Source organism: Varroa jacobsoni, unplaced genomic scaffold, assembly GCF_002532875.2.
Source record: "Varroa jacobsoni isolate VJ856 unplaced genomic scaffold, vjacob_1.0 scaffold_630, whole genome shotgun sequence".
In the NCBI taxonomy this organism is placed as follows: Eukaryota; Metazoa; Arthropoda; class Arachnida; order Mesostigmata; family Varroidae; genus Varroa; species Varroa jacobsoni.
In genome coordinates, this window is record NW_019213532.1 from 242,385 (window position 1) to 261,306 (window position 18,922).

The 18,922-nt window shown below is 40.6% G+C and overlaps 1 protein-coding gene across 2 annotated transcripts in view; it reads right to left on the reverse strand.

Moving 5' to 3' along the window:
- The window catches only part of LOC111262164 (uncharacterized), a 79,403-nt gene extending 61,231 nt beyond the window's left edge, over positions 1–18,172 (reverse strand). Inside the window, exons 1-2 of one of the 2 annotated variants that reach the window (XM_022836209.2) lie at positions 18,015–18,172; positions 3,043–3,699 (exon numbers count right to left, since the gene is read on the reverse strand). In XM_022836209.2, the coding sequence (XP_022691944.1) occupies positions 3,043–3,388 (346 nt within the window). In that variant the 5' untranslated portion in view covers positions 3,389–3,699; positions 18,015–18,172. Of the gene's footprint in view, positions 1–3,042; positions 3,700–17,174; positions 17,537–18,014 lie in introns of those variants that run through there. The other variant, XM_022836210.2, reaches the window with a different exon arrangement.
- Between the last annotated feature and the right edge of the window lie 750 nt (positions 18,173–18,922).

Consider the following 18,922-nt stretch of genomic DNA (forward strand, 5'->3'; position numbering starts at 1 on the left):
GATTTTGTCTAATGTCCTTCAAAAGAGGGGAGGGCAAAAACCCGCAAACCTGCTGTGCCGAAAATTGCGCTCGGCTGCAGACTTCAAAGGGCTGCACTTAAAGGCAGTAGAGCTGTTAAGAAGGCTTGGTTGAATCCTCGAACGAAACGAATTCGTCTGTATTGGACGTTCACATAAAAAAAAAAATGGGTCGATGAGAAATGAGAGAAAGCCTGTTTCTTAGGTGGACCTCATCTTTACATACTCGGAAAAAACGTCCATGATGCCTTCACATGTGCTAAGGGTGTGAGAAGGATTTTCCGAAAACTCCGTCATGCCCAAAATCGAACATCCATCAAAAATTAATGATTTCTGGCAGAAGCACTGAAGTGGTGCATTTCGACCAGGAAATACTACAGCACCAGGAATATGCCGAGGCTATCGAGAGCAAAATGTTGCGCCAGATACGGGAATCGTTCCCTTATGCTGACTACGTCTTCACGCACGACAGGGCATCTCTAAGCGATTCGTTACCTCTATGGGCGTTGCGGCAGAGTTCAATCCAATAGACAACGTCTGGAAAATCGTAAAAAATTCAGGTTCGATAAGGACAGGCATTAATAGTCAATGTATGCCAATAGGATACACTCATAGTCGAAACAGTGGCAAACTGCAAGAGCGTCGACAGTGACTGCCGCAGGAGGCGGTACCACAAACTACTATTATTAGTTGCAACTATATCACCTCGTCTGGTAGCAGTTCGATATTGTTTGTCTCTATAAACAGGCCGATGATAGCGTGTGTATCGCATTCATACATCGAAAACCATATAGAAATATCTCGCTTCAACATGCCGCGCAGTTGTCTTGACTGTTGAAACTATTTGCTTGAGCTTGTTGATTTGAATAAGCGCCGACTGTAAATGCGCTAGATAAAGGCGATAGTGTTTGTATAAATAAATGATTAATAACTGAGACTAGAATCAAATTTAGATTTATTTATAGGAACATTATGGGGCTCAGCTAGATTCGGACTGTAACGTGACTAGTCACAGTCAGAGTAGGCAAGCTAAGTTCATTTCGATCGACTATCCTACACGTTTGATATGATTCGTGACCTTGTGACCCTCGTCACACAGAGACGTGTCGTTCGTAATGTACAGAAGACGTCGTGCATATGATTACGTGTCGGGTTTTCATATCAGTCATTTTCTACGGTCTAGAGATATATAGGATATTTTCTATATCGTAGTTATATACATAGGCCTATCTTGCAAACATTCTCGTCGTACCGGACCGAAAATTAAGCATTGTAAATTAAGTTCTAGCGCGTGGACCATTCGGCCACCCAACTGAATCACTAATAGTGAGTTCGGCTAGCGTCAACGTGTGTCTTCCCTGTCGATAATCTGTGCCGCTTTTCCAAATCCAGCCGAGTAATTTTCTCCCGATTATTATTTCATTAAGAAAAAAATTCTCGAGATGTTTCTTCATATTTGGGATATTTTTACACAAACAAAGGTTTTATAGGTAAATTTCATTACGTCAGTTGATTGAGGCTAGACAGCTAGAACGCCAGCAAATAAAGTACGATTGTGGGGGTACAATGTAGCCAGTGTACGGTAACCTTTTTCAAAGCCGTTTCGTCGGGGGGCCAGTGGTCGGGTGGTAGGGATCATGATGACGCGGCAAATGCGGACATGCTGTTTTATGCATTGAAGTGTTTTCGAAGGGCTTGTATCATGCCGGAATTTCTAACCGCTTAGATAATAATAATGCGACAACAGCAGTAAGACGTATGCTCGTCAACGCGCAAGTTAAGAGTAGCCAAGGAGGCTAGCTGACGAACGGTGATTGTGTTTCAATTGAGAATACATTATGACACTTTGCGATGGTGAAATTGGCGGTACGTCATTCCGCCATCTGTCAGGGACCTGCCGCTTCGTTCGTTATTTATAGAAAAGAAGTTGCCGAATGAACTTAAACTGTAGTGCCAAGTGCATCAGGCGCTACTGAAAATTTTCACATTGGTACCTTCGCGCATTTTTTAAACGATTTACATGAGTAAATCTATTCATTCGCAAGGTTCGTGTCTGGTTAATTAGCTAGCGCCTGGCCACCCGGGACCAACGAAGTGGACGTTGATTCATAATAGATCAGTGACCAAATAATCGGGTGTTAAACAACACCGATTTCCCAATAAATCTAGATTTTCAGCTTCGTCTCTTTGAATACAAAACACCGCATGTGCGTGCAGTACACAATATTATATAATTATAATGATATGCTTAGTAAGTGATCGTGATGAATATATTGCAGCAGATGTTTGGTCATCGATCAGGTATTCCGTATACTGTCAAAGAGAAGAATGTCAGCGATTCATGTCAGCATTGTCACATCGAAAGCGCACTAACTCTCCGCTAATTTATCTTCCGACAACGATAGTCTTAGCGGGGCAAATATGTATTTGAAGACTCATCATCAACTACAACTACGGCTACACTGGAACAGCATTGCGTTGATACAAACAGCACAGCCTCTTCGTAGTGATTGCCGCTTACGGCAGTTCATTGTAAACGATGTAAAGGACGTATCGAACGGCTACCTTCAATTTATCTACGTATATGTGTGCGTCCATTAAGCAGAAACCGCAGATAGTTATTTCGGGCTCTTTCTGTGTCTCCGCGCATCAGAGCCATTCAAATATATCTATGAGCAGGCTAAACTGTGTAAAATAAATCCATTGGACTCAATTGGAAATAGAATCTCCTGAGCTGCTTAAACGGAGCACAGTTTGAATCATGGGTGTTTAAGGAATGGTTCGGGTTCGGCAGCAGAACCAGCCTAGAAATTGAGTCAAAGATACGTCCAGTCAGATTTGTGTCATCTAATTAGAAACACTATGCGACAACCTATGACCGACTATATCAGAATGCTAATTCGATAAGTCCGTAAGGTGTCCATCGATAATAACTGATTTGGAACAAAACGATGAATTTCTCATAAGGTTACAGTGAGTACGTAGCTGTATAGAAAGAAACGGAGAGACAAAAGACGCACTGACCTGTTTTTGGTACATAAGCGTACTCGTCAGGTTGATCATCTTCTGAGAGTTTATCGGTTACGACGTCGATGAGAAAGTCGATATTCTTTTTGGCCTTTGAGCTCGTCGTTTGCGAAGACGATAAGGGTATTTTGAATGCTTCTGGTATACGTTCGTTAAGTAGTACACCATCTGAAAGCATTTGAATCGGCGCGGTGGAATCCTCTTCGTCGCACACACTTAGACCAGAGTCTAACGACAACAAATCTTGACCCCTAAGCACCTCCTGAGGAAGATCCCTCAACAGATTTAGTAAATGATGTCGACTCGTATCATGGCTAAACTGGTGACATGGTGCCTGATCCATATTGCAGCGAACTGATGAGCCTCTCCTCCTATTTTTCTTTCCACGATGCTGTGTATATAGGTAGCCGTTCCTATGGCCAACGAGTCTTTAGCAGGTGTTAATAATGTTGAGATTTGAGTGAATGTTCAATCAACTTGATCGGATAGGGGGTTGAAGATGCGGCTGAGAATAACTGTTCGTAAGTAGTAACGGAACGCTCATGTGGGTATGAGTGATTGTGCAGTGACAAAGAGACGGCGCCCTCTTTCGGCGGACGCCAAAATTACTCATAACATTAGGTCCATAGCGAACTCACGGGCTCCTGCTCTGGTCTGAAATAGAGATCAAGACATCATATGTAATACAAGAATAAGGCCGACTATTGATATAACAGTAGAGTAAATGTGAGTGTTGTCGACTTGTGAGCACTTGAGCAGCGCTTCGTGAGCTCCGATGCCGCCGCATCTCACTTAAAACGCAACAATTTTCAACATTACATTTCGTTGGAAGGCATAGACAGAACTTAATTCAGTTTTGGCACAATACGTATAACACGTATCGGACAATTGTCTGTAAACGTTCTGAACAGTCCCGTCCGTTAGAAACTTATATTCTGTGTGATTAATTGCATGAGGGAATCCGTCGAGTATTAGAATTAGTGTTGCATTTGTACACGTTCTACGTTTTCATACTTCCAATAGCTTTTTAAGATAGCTTTTTGTTGCTTCGAAATTAAATTTAGCCCATTCATTATTCCTTATCAACTACACCATAAAAAAGAGGCACAGTGTGGAAGTGTATAGCATTTTCCGAATATACTGTAATTACGTACACGTACATAAACTACTTCATTACAACGATACGTTCGAATTAACCCCTAGCACATATTGAATAATTATAACAATAGAACAATACTATGTTTATCCCTCGTTGTGCTAGTCGCTGGTTCCTGCTTTTAGGAAGATCAGATCAAAGGATATTTCAGAAGAATGAAGAGCTTATCAATTGAGCATCGCCTCGTAATTTCAACGCAAAGGTGAGGTGTGAAGTAAGGGGTTCGCACAACAGCTTAGAGGTCAAGGTTAGGCAGGAGCGATAAAACAATCGTGGGGCGCTTTATGAAGTGCTTTTTCAAGCCGTCGAACACAAGGGTAAGTTTTAACAAGAGCCAATTATCTTTCGCTACAGGTTTTATAAGCTGCGTCGTGTTTGTTTATGCTAATCTCCCACCCAGTTTAAAATCATGTATATACCATATGCGTATATATTGAAATGTGCGGTTGCTTATTTTTTACTGCCATAAAACTCTTCAACGAAGTGCTGAGTAACTACATGCGGTGTGCATATATAGACATAGAACAAAACATCCCTAGAACAATACAAACCATTAGCAAATTTGAAAACATGTAATAAAAATTGTAAACTAACTCAGCAGTCCTTACCTGTTGTTTTCCAAATTTCATATTTCCAAAATAATCCAAATTTCAATAAACTACAATAAAGTAACGGGATGATTCAGTACTGAGATAAAACTGATTTGGGAGGCGCTCAGGATATATATATATATATATATATATATGGAAAACAATGTGTTTGCTTGATTACAATAATTATCTTGGAACAATAATGGAGCGTGTGGAACAGTTAGGTTCAGCTTAATTGCTCTCAGATTAAGAAACAGATCACAATTGCTGAAACGATCAGAGAACCGGGGAACTATAGCACTTCCTGCGAATCAATCAGTTCTGTTCTATACCACTGTAGATTGCATACGGAGAATCAGACAGTATTGCTTCGTTGAACGAATGAATATTTCAATCGTTTTATGCCAAGAACTCTCCTCCAAGAAATGGAAGCCGGACCGCCATTTTTTTGAACCAGTGAGAGAGAGTGACTGTATATAAGAGGCAGCATAAAATATATGAAAAGACATCTCAAAGCGTGACGGGCTGAATGTTAAAGGGAAATTGCTACATAATCGAAAGCCTCATTTGGGCGCTCCCGTCAAAAAGCGACAGATAAAAACAGATTAAACAAGCAACAAGGACGAGTGTAGCGAACATAAGTACACACATTAGCTAGATAAACGACACGTAGAAAAAAAAAATAGCCTCGTATTTGAAGAAGCCTGGCATTATCGAAAGGAAGAAGGCCCAAGACAATAGGCGTTGCATAAGTTGACAGCCACTCAAGAAATGTAAAAGAAGAAGAAGGAAAATAAAAGCGAGAAATACGAAACAACAAGGGGGTAGGTGAAGACAACGGAAGAGGAATAATGTAATGCTGTGCTGTTTTCAATAGATCTATTTATCTATATCTTCCTTTAGGCGCGCAATGTCTCCGCAATGAAGTTAATTAAGAAAATAACTGATTCAATTTTTTTTTTTATGAATACATGTTGTTTTTGCTTTTGTCGGAATGTATAAACTTTAGTTAATCTATTGAAAAGAAATCAGCATTCTAAAATGAAGTTGGCTCTATAATTCAGTAAGCTCAGTAAGCTGCGCTTTGTTTTTTTAGTTGAATTAGGAGCACTATTTGACCAATATATGTTGGGTAAAAAGTTTAAGGGACCCTATAATCTAGCGTGAAAAAAGCGTTTTTAGCATTATGGTTGTATTTGTGGTGCGTTGTGTGTATATATATTTATAGAAGCATAAAGAGGACTGTTAACGTAAGGCCTGATTTTATAGCACTCACTAAATAGTGTGAATGCTTTATTTAATAATCTTAACTGTATAACCAATAGCATAAACCTCGTAAGCATATGTCTAATAATAAAATTAACGCTTATTAATAATGAGAACGCTGGAATTTATGAGGGATTAGTAAGACGTTAGGCAAGCAGATCTTCAGCAAAACAACAATCTGTTACTGATCCTTTTGAAACTGGAAATCGGGAAGCTTAAATCTATTAGGGAAATGCTTATCTTTCAGAACTTTAAGCAAAAAATTGCAATCGCTACGGTGATAAAAACTTTCGAGCAGAGCAAACCGTAAACAGTAACTGTCTGTTGGCTCAATACAAGATTCAAAACAAGCAATTTGCAATGAAAACATTAGAAATGAAGAAGGACAGGGACGATGCCATGAATTTCTCACGACTTGACTCGGGGACAAATAGGAACACGTGTGATGTATTGTCGAGCCAGGTTGTGCAACTATTACAGGCAAAAAATCAGCTCGAAAATAATACGTGGCTCCGTTTATCCAAGGAACGATCAAGCATTAGCATCACGTTGGATAAAAAAGACAAGGCCGATTTTGATGGCGGTGTCGAATAGATTGAAGGGTAACGTGATGCCCATAGTGGCGATGGATACTAGGGGCGCTTCCTATTACGAGATATTGCTCGCGGAGAAAAGAGTGAACGCTACCAGAAATCTAGGATTGCTGCGAAACCTCATAAACGTGTGCCGGAGCAATTGATTGAAGCACACAGTATAGCTATCCGACGACAACGTGTAACTTCATCACCACATTTTAATTACACGCAATGGCTCCAAGAGTTTCTTGGCTTCAATGTATGAATAACAAAATTAACTACATCTAAGACACATGAAAATGCAATTGTTCAAGCTAATATGGTTTCCATGTCACTCATGTTTTCCGACGCCATAAACACAGCTTTACAAATATTATATAGAATAATATGCGGTATAAACCGCTGTGGATCTGTTTTCGATCAACAAGCGATAATGCGTTGCCACTAACTATATATATATGTATAGTTATATACTAGTATAGTTAGAACGGAGCATAAAATTCCTGGCTGCTACTGTGCATGACATGTGCAAGAGCGGCAGGACTGTTGCAGGATCGTGGCGTCGGCGCACAGCCTCTAGGGCGGTAGTCAGAGGACGCCGCAGCGATAACGCTTGAGCGTTAGCAGACTGTACAGTCGCGAAGGGCACGGAACGCACGCGCAAGCTGCATGGTCGCCGGCAGCGATGTCTGAATACAACGGTTAAAAATATAGCCGCCAATTCGGACACGGGCAGGGTGTAAAGGCTCCAACTGCTGACTAATGCGATGCTGGACTTTTGCCAGCAGCTTAGTGCTCCACAGCGGACATGTAAAGCACTTGATTGAACACAATATTGACCTATATTATAGACCGCATGAAGACAGCCAACACTATCATTATCGTCATTGCCACCACTGTCAACGGCGCAGCCGAAGATCGCCACAGGGACAACGATAACCCTGCAACAGCTGCTAAAATAGTTAATGCAACAAAAATAACTTCGCCCTCCTTTCCTTCCCCTCTTGGCGCTGTCTTTCGCTTGAAGATTTTCGTCGGCATGCATTGCAAGCTACAAACGTCGTCTCCTTTATTATTATTATTACCTGCTTCCCTTTGTCAATCCCACTGCAACCAGCATTCGGATCATAGTCTAGCCTGCGCCTCCACTTCCACTGATCCCCGCTTTCACGGGAATCAAAAGCCGAAAGTATGAGAATGGGTCAAACTGTGCTGAAACTATATTCCTTCTGGTTAGATTTGCCCAACAACGCTTGTTCTTGCAGCTGCTTCCTATTATTGTTACGTTGATGAAATTGGTAGGAGTAAGTTGATGGAAGGCACAAGCGGCCTACCGCTGCTAGCAGTAGTCGTAAAAGAGCCGCGTGATGGCGTGTGTGATAGAAGATTCGAATCCGTCGAAACATTTAATTACAGCAGAAAATGAAAGAGCTATAGGCGACTAACAACAACTTAGCCGTTTTTGTCATCATGAGTAAGGGTCAGTTTGAGCAGCAAATAAACAGTAACATTTACATATAACAGTAACAATGATGATACAATCTACGAAAACAATAGGGCACGCTAACTCGGAAGCCCCTTACCCTGTCCAAAAAAACGGTCTAATAGCAAATGGACGATCGTAGTTTCTTCAAGGGTCTGCCTATTATAGGCTGAAAGGTAGGCGAAAGATCGTTTCAAAAGGGGTGGACGCCATTATTTAGGCACGATCGTACTGCCATTGATAGTCACGTCCACATCTGCATAGGTGTTTCAGGTAACAATCAGAATCAGGGAAAAGAATCAACCCATTGTGTGCGTTACAGCAACTACTGTTAAATAGAATCCTTGTATCGAAAAGGCACGCAGTTTGCTTTTGTATGATGAACATGCATTTGTCGATGCAGAGCGACGACTAACAATAGGGAAGACCTACGACAAAATAAGTCGAAGATCGTTGGCGTGGTGCAATCAATCCCGATATGATTGTATATCATTCCGCGGCCAAATCACATAAGTGTCGTATATTTGCATTGTCGTTGATGACGATGACGACGAACGTCAAACAAACGCGACTAGTAGGTAAATGTGGCTCTTAACTGGTTGTAGCACCAGATCCTATATTAGGTTCATATATGTGTATATCACGCTTCCGTATATATGCGTTTGTCCTATCTGTGAACAGGTCAGCGGTACGTAGAAAAAAACGTAATCTTTATTGTGTCCAGTCGTAGTCTCTTACTGATATTAGCAAATACGTTTTTACGTGTAGATGACATATACTGGATTTTCTAATTTTAACTTCATTCGTCAGGGCCTGCTTAAAAAGCATCATCTTTTCTCTCTCAAATTTCAAATCAAGCATCCCAAATTACATAGGGTATGGTAAGGAAACTGAGAGAATTGGGATGATAGAAGTACCCCTCGGCATTGGTCTCGTTTCAACGTTTAGGAGTATTGATTACTGTCGCAGCTTAACAGGGTCTCTTCAGCCATTACAAGCAACAGCCGAACAAAGATCATTTAAATAATTTTCTATCAGAGCTAAGGATATCAACTGTCCACTCATTTTGTACCTTTTACTGTGTCACTATAAAGAGTAATTGTAGAGAGCTATATTACATGAAAAAATTCAGCCGCACGCAACCCTCTGATTTGAAGTAGCAGGGATTTGTTCACTGAAGTATTGTCTAGAGCAAAACAAGTGTCATTATTAATACCAAAAACATATGTGGATATACGTTGAGGCTTGTCCGCCCGATTACCATAGAGTCTGCCAATTTTTCTACCGGAGGGAGCACGCTCTACTTTCCCTTACGAAAGGTGCTAACAGCATCCTTCCAGAATCGACAGGGTTAGTAATTGAAACTTTTTTAGCGTAAATGTAGGTTATTCTCGATACAAGTAGTACCGATACACGTTTTTTATCACGGCACATTGACACGGTCCGCCTGCCTGTCGCGGTGCATTATCGGGCTGTCAGAGCACATTCAAATTTCAATAGATTCATTCTCCCACGTAAACTGAATCTCCTTAGCTTTACCGTTCAGGACACTGCACTTTCTCTCTTCCTATTTCTATGATTTTCATTGAGTATCCGGTTTCTGCTACTAATTCTACCTAATTCTAACCACTAATTCTAGCACTGTTAAAGGGTACCCGCACCACTTCTGGACATCAAGGTGACGGGCGTCACAACCTTCTGACCAATTACGAGACCCTAAAATCTTAATTGTGAACATAGGAACGGAGAAACGGGGGACCTCACCGCATTAGTGGATAAACATACGGCAATCGCCGTGAGGCCTACTTACACAAACGGTCTGTCTTCGTACGTATGATTCGAGGTTGTTTTTCTAATGCCATCGTTAAAGCTACGACGACGACGACACTTCGCGCAGTCGCACTGTATCTTCCAACGAGTAAAGAATAAGAGACCGAAACGGTTCAGCGACGCTGTTCTTCTTACATTTGAGTATACAGCCATCAGATTAGATTTATTAAGCCTTTCAATATATAACATACAATCTACAGTAAAAATTATGATTAGTTCGTTTGAAGCCATTTTTTTTAATAGCTAAACGCTATCCTCCATATTATCGTTATCTAAATGTTTATAAAACAAAAATTAATCTTATTCAGCTTTGCCATACTTAAACTGGGCCACCTGCGTAATAAATTAAGATTATACGAATTTTTTCAAAACTAAATGTGAAGATGTATCAAAGAAACACGTCACTAGCTGTTGTTGCTGAAGTCTACACGCTTGTTTGCAACCGAATGAGACTCGTGGAGCCATGCGTCAATTGGGGGTAATTGGTATTGAAACACTCACAGTACACGGACAGCGCGCGGTACGCAATCGCCGAAGATACAGAGAACGACACAAGAGTCCAAAAATCCTTTGGTCCAATATAACTCTTGCTAAATCTACGCTTAGCTAACGTAATTCATTAAAACATAAATAAAGTGAACAATTTTAGATGGTATCGGGAGTTAGTGTCTACTGTCGAACATCGAGTAGGACTTCATAAGAGAGTGATCATTATTTTTACCCCGTTCGAAAACCCTCGTTCCGTATAGAGCGCATGGTTAATCCGTTACGAAGATAGACTAACGAAGACCACTGTCAGTAGCAGCGATGATTTTTTTCTTATGGATCTTTACTTTTAGGCGCGTCAGGTAAAAGCAATAGATGTCTATTTGAATTGAGCACAAATAGAAACGACTTAGCAGATAGCCGACCCACGTTCTGTTGATGACTAAATACGAGAAATAAAATTGATAATGTAACAGTGTTATGTATACTATCATCGGTTTAAATCGAAAAAAATAACAATGTACTGATGAAAATGTATTTCTAATGAATCGAGGTACACTCGTTGCAGGACGCGCTATCTTTTCTAAGAGAAACTTTTCATTTTTATCCGTCATTAAGGAGCGGATGGGTGTAAAGGCCCGGGCGTGAAACACTTGCGAAAAATTAATGGATAAATACAAGTTGACCATGCAATTGTAGCTTTCGAGATAAATCTTATCTGTCTTTTGTCTGTGAGAAGTATACCACAGATTGGTTAAAAGCAGATATTGTGGTAATCAAATAATATGTTAAAATAATTTATTCTCGCCAATGCCGTCAACTGTGTGGGTGTGCATTAGTTTTTCGAGGTTTCAGGTTGTAAAGTTAAATTGAAAAAGAGGAATTAGATAGAATTAGAGGATTAGACCTAGCAAGTAAAAATCATACATCTTAACTCGCACGTTTATATCTTCTCTTTTAAGATGATCCAACCCAATACATGAGTGCTGAGCTTTTCGATGCAAAGATGCAGTTGTACCCTGCATTCATTTTGTAGTTATTTGCAGTGATACGAGAAAAATTGAAGCTATTTATACATTGATGGAAAAAAGTACGCGCCTGCCCTATAAGAAAAAGCCGACTTATCCTATCAAAAAAATAAAGAGGATACTGGTAAATCATGTATACCGCCTGTTCAGGGTCTAGAACGAATACCTATATAGTCCTCTTAGCATTCTAGCAACGGGCATCGTTTCCTTTTGCCCTATCAGTCATCAAACTATACAGATAGAATAATGCGAGAAATAGGCACACTGCGGCTTTGCATGGCAGGCCGCCGACGACGACGACGACCTGCGTGCTAACGTCTTGGCACCACCTATGGGTAATATGACTTTGTCATGCCAGAAAGCGACAAAGAAGAATCTCCGAGATGTCAGTACCATAGAGTCGTGTAAGTAATTCAACTCAAAACAAAAAGACTGTTGAAAGCTCGTGAGCCTGTGACTGTTTGACTGTAACCAATATCTTCACGTTTGACACGCGGGTCAGCACCTTTAGTAAGTCACTCGTTGATCCACCTGCATCATTCTGTTGTGTCAATGATTTTTCATTGAATGGTTGAGGAACAAGCTCAGTTTGATAAACGCCAAAATCGTCGTGCAGCTTCAATATAACATATTACGAATATACTTCATTCTAAAGATTTCTATCTAAATCTTGAGTCCTGTCAAAGGAAAATCCAATCATTGTCTTGCAACATGTCTCAATAAAATACAAATAATAATGATATTCAATATTCATCGCATTTTTACACATCAAGGCACTGGCTATACGGCACACAAAAACTACAACTATCATACCTATCAGTTAGCAACCAGAATAACTGTGAGGTCCCCTTTAACTTCGTGGGAAATGTCAACAAACATTGGGTCTACGGCCCGTCAGTCGGAGACACAGAAGGCGCTATCATGCCGACACATGCACAGACATACATAAATACGCACACACATACACCCAGTTGTGCCACGTTGGCAGGATAAAGTCAGTTTCCGATTTGGTTGTTGTTTTAAGGCGGATACAAGGACAACGCCTCTTGTCAAAGGCAACTTCCTCCCCTCGTCGGCAGCCTCATGTATCCATATGTGCATATGTACCTCAGCTGCAGCCTGCCAAAATGATCTCAGAAAAACAACCTGTCCTCAATATAATTTCGCTTTTGTGATTCATTAGTGGAAAAATTTGGTCTGCGGTATCAGTAGGTCTTTGGATTACAGTGCCTCGTACATTGTTTTATATTACCATTCTACTGCATTCATGTTCTTTGCAATACATAAATAATACTTAGAACGTTACAAAATTTCTGCGAACCTTTCTACATTTCGAGTAAAGCGAAGCCCGTACCAGTTACGATATTGTGTAATCAGGAACACGGAAATACGATCGACGATAATCGAACGAGAAAAATCATAATAATCTTTAAGAGATAATGTTTACTAGTATTTGACTTCAGATAAAGGTCAAACTGATAGCCATATAAATTGAGGACTGCTTTCTAACTATACCAATACGAACACTGTATTTTCTGCCAGCGGCTGGTTAATGCTTTATTAAAGCCAACAATCTCCATTGGTAGGGTCAAATGCTGCTAAACGTATTCAGCGGTCGTCCTGTCGTGCGACGTCACAGTCGACGGGGGACAACTGATTTTATGCTACATTGAAACAAAGCCCCATTCATTCCCTGATTTGCAATTATCTAAACTAAAAAAGATGAAACGTATCAAACGATTAGGCTATTGAAACGACGAACAGAAGAAAAGTCGAGCGCGAAAGACAAAACGACCGTTATTTATACGGCTGAGTTAAAATTTAGGTGGTCCGTACAGGGGTCCATGTCGCGGTTCGCAGACAATAAGTGAGCTGCATTGCATATACTTCAATGTGGTAAAGAACGATAACAAAAAATCAGTCAATTTTAAATTACAGTTTCTACGGTCTGCGTGGTTTCTCATGTATCGGATTCAAATGTCACGTCTATGAAATGGTATCGTTTGCGGCATACTTTACAGTAATGCCATACATAACTTGTAGTACAACATTTTCGTACTTAGAATGATGACAGCCTTGATAAGAGAGGGATTGCATTTGTTTTCTTGCTGGAACTATATCTTTATCTTTACTCTCTACAAAATACGAAGTAGTTTACGATATTTCCTATACTTAGTAAAGGTAGATGCAGATCCATGAGGATGAATGTATGAAACTATATATAAAAACTATTAAGATCACCTTTACCCTAGCTTAAGTGCTGCTAACTTCTGGAATAGATTAACTTTCCCTACTACAGTGATTTCTTTGGCTTTACACAGCCAAACCTCAGACGAAAGGGACAAGAATCCATGGAACATAACCAAACTTGAATGATACATACACAAATTCCCACATCTCAACGAGGCGGACATGACATCTAAGTTAAAAATAATTCACTGGATGACTTTAACGAAGCCTAGCTATTTATTGTTTTCCTTTGGGATAGATAAAGGCCGAGTCTGAAGAACAGAAATTAAAACATGGAATTTCCACAGCATAGTGTAAAACAACGAAACCTATCTTTCCTTTTTCTATTTCCCTACGTAACGTGTTTGTTACGCATACGATATTTACAAATACTTTAGATTCTACACGAACACATATTAAAGAGCTGTGTTTCATATTGTGAAGAAAATTTTGCCCGTTTTCAGATTTTCCTCTTGCCTGTTTGCTATACTGGCTCCCAGAGTTCTAACATGAACAGAGAAAAATTACATGCGAACGATACTATGGGCCTTTCTTTCAGTGTTTATACTGTTACTTTTTTCATAATCATAGTTAGTATACGCTACCAGCGGTGGGCGACGTTTCAATTAGATCCAATTATCCAGAAGCTCCCTAAGAAATGGCGGTGACAACATGGCGGCTCTTCTAAGCGATGACGACCGACCGACGAAAATCGGCCACATGAAGGCCATCACTGCAGGCTTTCTTGCAGAGGTCAAATAGCAACAGCCAACATAAAACTACTGAGCCAAAGAAGCCTGACCCGTCTACTGGGCATAATCAAATTCTTTTCGCGCGCCATATGATTGACTCTATTGGAGGTTGTTATCAACATGTGATGTATAATATATCGAACTAAACCGCTGTTTAAAAGATAGGGTTGCTAGCGATTCGGCTAAACTTAAATAATGTTGTTCTGATATTACTCAGTAAAACCACTTGAATGACCCCAATAGTGATTACTGTAGAGGGTGCGCTAAAGGTCAGTAACTTATTATAAGGCCTCTGAAATCTAGCCAAGGAACCGATAGTGATTGAAGGACAAAATTATCATAGTACTTCACTGTCGCCATAAAAGGTCGTATTAGAGGAAGCGTAATAAATCGACCGGTGAATGCCGGCTTTAAATTCCTCTTAGTTATCGATGCCTTTCATTAATGTCGCAGCGCACCCCTATAGTCGATGCAATAGATTCATCCAACTGTCTATCGCAGAAGCTGAGCAGCTTCAGCAGCCATAGGTATCTATATATTAAATACCATTGTAGTACCAAGAAGACTGTTAACAATCGTTACAAATAAACACCTAAACATGATCACAAACAAAAAGAATGAAATAACGTTATGTAGTATGAATAAAGCACAGAATGTACCTCCATTCACTAGTGCAGCTTTTTTTTTTTGTCTGTCTCTGAATTTGCAAACTATCATCATTTTCCTAACTGTATTAGTTCATTCAGGAATCGCCCAATTAAAGATTATTCCGCAACGCTTAGGCACACTCAATATTTCCAAAAAAAAAACACGTGAACTTCAAAAACTTCCAAATAAGTTAAGGGTGGCACCCAGTCCTTCAAGCGGATAACCTTTCTGCATAGGTCAATCTATTCAACTGTTCCTTCGTTCGTAGTTACACCGCAAAAAGCCGGAGACTGACCTCAAAATCGAGTTAATCTATGGCACATATCGAAAGTGTGCTGACCGTCTGTGCTGCGAAATTCTGTCGACCTTAAGCACTAAAATGGCCTAGTGCCTATCGAGCTAAAACGCTAAGTGCGGAAGGTTCCGAAACATCCGAACAATTAAATATATTACGGGTCTCTTTGAACTTTCAACCCTTTCCTTGAATCAATTCAATTCCTTTTATCCAATTTGCAGTGCATGGTATGTGGCCATTTTTTGGGTAGATTAAATTTACAATTACAACTATGATAAATAAAATAAAAAATACAAGCAACGTTGATAAAAACACAAGGCATTATGTTGGTACTTGCTATCTTTTAGTATACATGTAGAACCGTTAAGCGTTCGCAAGATTATCATTCCTAATAAAGCGCAACGCTAAACATGAAGTGCCTAATTCTTGGATGGAACGTAATTTCATTACGTCTGTAAACTTTTTTTTTATAAAAAAAGTTGATTTATTCTAGATTAAATAAACGTCACATCGACGTTCAGTATCATGTTCTATATGGACTTCCCTTAGGTTGTTCCGAACGAACATTTTTGCACCAGAGGAGGCTGAGGGTTTTATTGATATAATAGTATCATACGTAACAATTCGACCATAAAATAATATGCACTGAGACATTTTTAGGATAGTAACATCCTTAAAAAAGAACACGAAACCTACACGAAGAGTACCAACGAAAGGAAGTAAAATGTAATTAAAAAAACTGCGATCTTTGTAAATGAAAACCAAGACAACAGAAATTTCACAAAGGAAATGATTAAGTTCGTAATTTCTCATTATAAAAAAAAAAGTTTCTCATTATAAAAAGAAAAGTCAAAATGTAAATTAAAAAGAGTCAGTAGAACTGCACAGGGTAAACCTTTCCCAGTTCTCACCTTCCCAGTTAAGCCACCAGAACGTCACCAGGCAAGTCATTGCAGTAGATTTTTTCTTTTTTATCATAAATGCAATAATACTCAGGGCCATCAGGCAACGACTGCAAAAGGTGCGATCTTCTGGGCATATAGCCTCCAGGCCGGACCTTTGCTAGTTAATTTTTTCCACTCAATAATTAGCGAATTCGTGCCTCTCCAATAATTAATGTGATGGTCAACGGTTGGGCATTGCCACTTCGTTGAGAGAACTAACTACATATGGTTATTACTATATTCATTATGAGAGTCATAAACCATCAATGATGCTCATAAATTACAAATACGTTTCGTTGCTAAGTATGTTGCAACTACGTTAACTGTATGGTCACGTATTGATATCGACACAATATGGACCGAAAACGGTTTCCCGATCGCTTTTCATTATCATACCTAATTATCCAAAATAGCCTTATAATCAACAACGTCAAAACTATCGACTGTAAGCCGATGATATGCCTGTTTAAGGTTGTGTGTCCACTACAAATCCACAATACAACAGCATGCAGATATTTCTTTGTTGAACACTTGTACATGCGTGTATGTATGCATGCATCTATGCATGCAGTTTCATCTTTCGGCTCTGGAGTTCCTCGCACATTGGTCATTCACTTGAAAACGACGTGGATAAATAAAAGAAGATCTCTCCTTATCGTATGGGAGCAGGTCCTCATCAGCTCATTGCTTTACCGCGGAACAGCCAATACACTCACGTCATACTACCTAGGCAGACAATGGCAACGAAACCATGCTGAATTCTGACTGGCTATTATCGCATAGCAATTATCGTTCGGAGCAACTGAATCGGTGAAAAGCAATATGACCGAGGCGCGTCATACATTACCTTGCTTGTCGGCGTGTTACGTTGTACAAAAGCGTCGTCTGCGGTCTGATCACGATTGCGGAGCGATGCTGTAGTCAAGAAAAGATTTTGCATCGCAGCAGCGCCAGTAGAATCCGGTCGCTTCGGCGGAGAAGGCGACAAAAAATTACCTACCAGTTCTACGTCAATGGCAACTACTTCTACTGCTACAATTTCTACGAAGTTAACGGTAGAGCAAACAGCACATTTAGAACTAGGTATTTGTCTGTGCTAATTCTGATCTCCTCCCTCTTCGATCAGTGTCGACCAGATAAAAGCGCCAGCGGTGTTATTTCCATAGCACCGACAAAGGAGCACGCCAATACCGTTCGCACAACAAAGAACCCATTTGAAACTGATGTGGGACAAATTTTTGAAATAGACGATTTTTTATTCGTAGCCCCAATAAGCCATCAGCAGCAGAACCAGCAACAGCCAAATGTAAAGATGTACATTCATGTCGAAGCAGCAAACAACGGTATCCAATATCGAAAGTGGCACCCACAATAACACTTCTTGGTAAACTCGAACTCCAGAAACGTCACAAAACAGTAAAGACAGCGGCAGAAACAATCGAACCGAGAGGGTAGAAAGGAGCACCGTAGCTGCTTGTTCGACGTAATTCACAAGGGATTCGTTTTCCTTCTCGACGACAAAGACCAGCTAAGCCTCTGCGTCAAATTGACAGATCGCTCTAGGATCGCAGTGATGGAAAATCGCTCAATAGATGTAGGGATCGACCTGTGCACCGAGTACCGATAGCCTCTGCCTGAGATCGGGTATTGTTACGTAAATCTGGAAGAACATCTACACTTTTCTCACCTCGCTTGAGAGAGCCACGCAGCGGCAAAGGCGCTCACAACTTCTTGCCTCGCTGTACCAGTAGCGAGACGTTAGTGGCAAGTGGCCTTTGTGCTTGCTATGGGCCGGCCACTTGTCCACGACGATGGGGGCGCCGCGTCGCGATGCTCGGAACTCTTCTCCTGTTGCCAGCGACTAAAACCGACAGACGCGCCACCGCTTGCGGAAAGCGCTGCTGCCGGCGCCGCCGACGACCGCTCAGCCATAGTACTCACTCACGTCGGAAAGAAGGACTCAAAACGCAGAAGACGGCATTAGCAGCAGCCAGCGACAGAAGATTATGTAGCGAGAGGACTATTCCGTGAAAGCACGACTATGCATTCAATACTCGTATTGTATCAAACCGGTCCTGCACACTGGACAACGTAGCAGGGTGTGTAGAAGCAGACAAGAGCAAACGTTGACACGATCAATAGACGGCCGAACATTACGGGTCAAATTTGTAACACTTAGTTATGATCTACCTAACAACAACCCCATTAGGAGATACCGTCTCCCGTTATGATGCTCTGGAAAGTCGGATCATTACAAAAACGAATCTAAACTGGCAGAGACTCAATAGTCGATATCAGCATATTATGCTTGTTGTCTTCGATCGTACGAACAGGCCTATATTGACGATCCGCAGCTTTATTTCATAATCGAAGTCAGACGGTATTAGCAGCTACAGAAATTTAGACTCCGTAAGTGATCGCCGGTAAAGTTGGGGAAAAACGGACGCAGTCCTAAACCGATTATTCGCTTTTAATCTAGCCACTAATGGGACAGTATATAGCAGCGAACAAAACGTAGTCAGAACCAGATTTGAAAGCACTCAACGAACGGATAACTTTTATTAAGTTAAGCCCGCGGACAACACCAATTGTCGG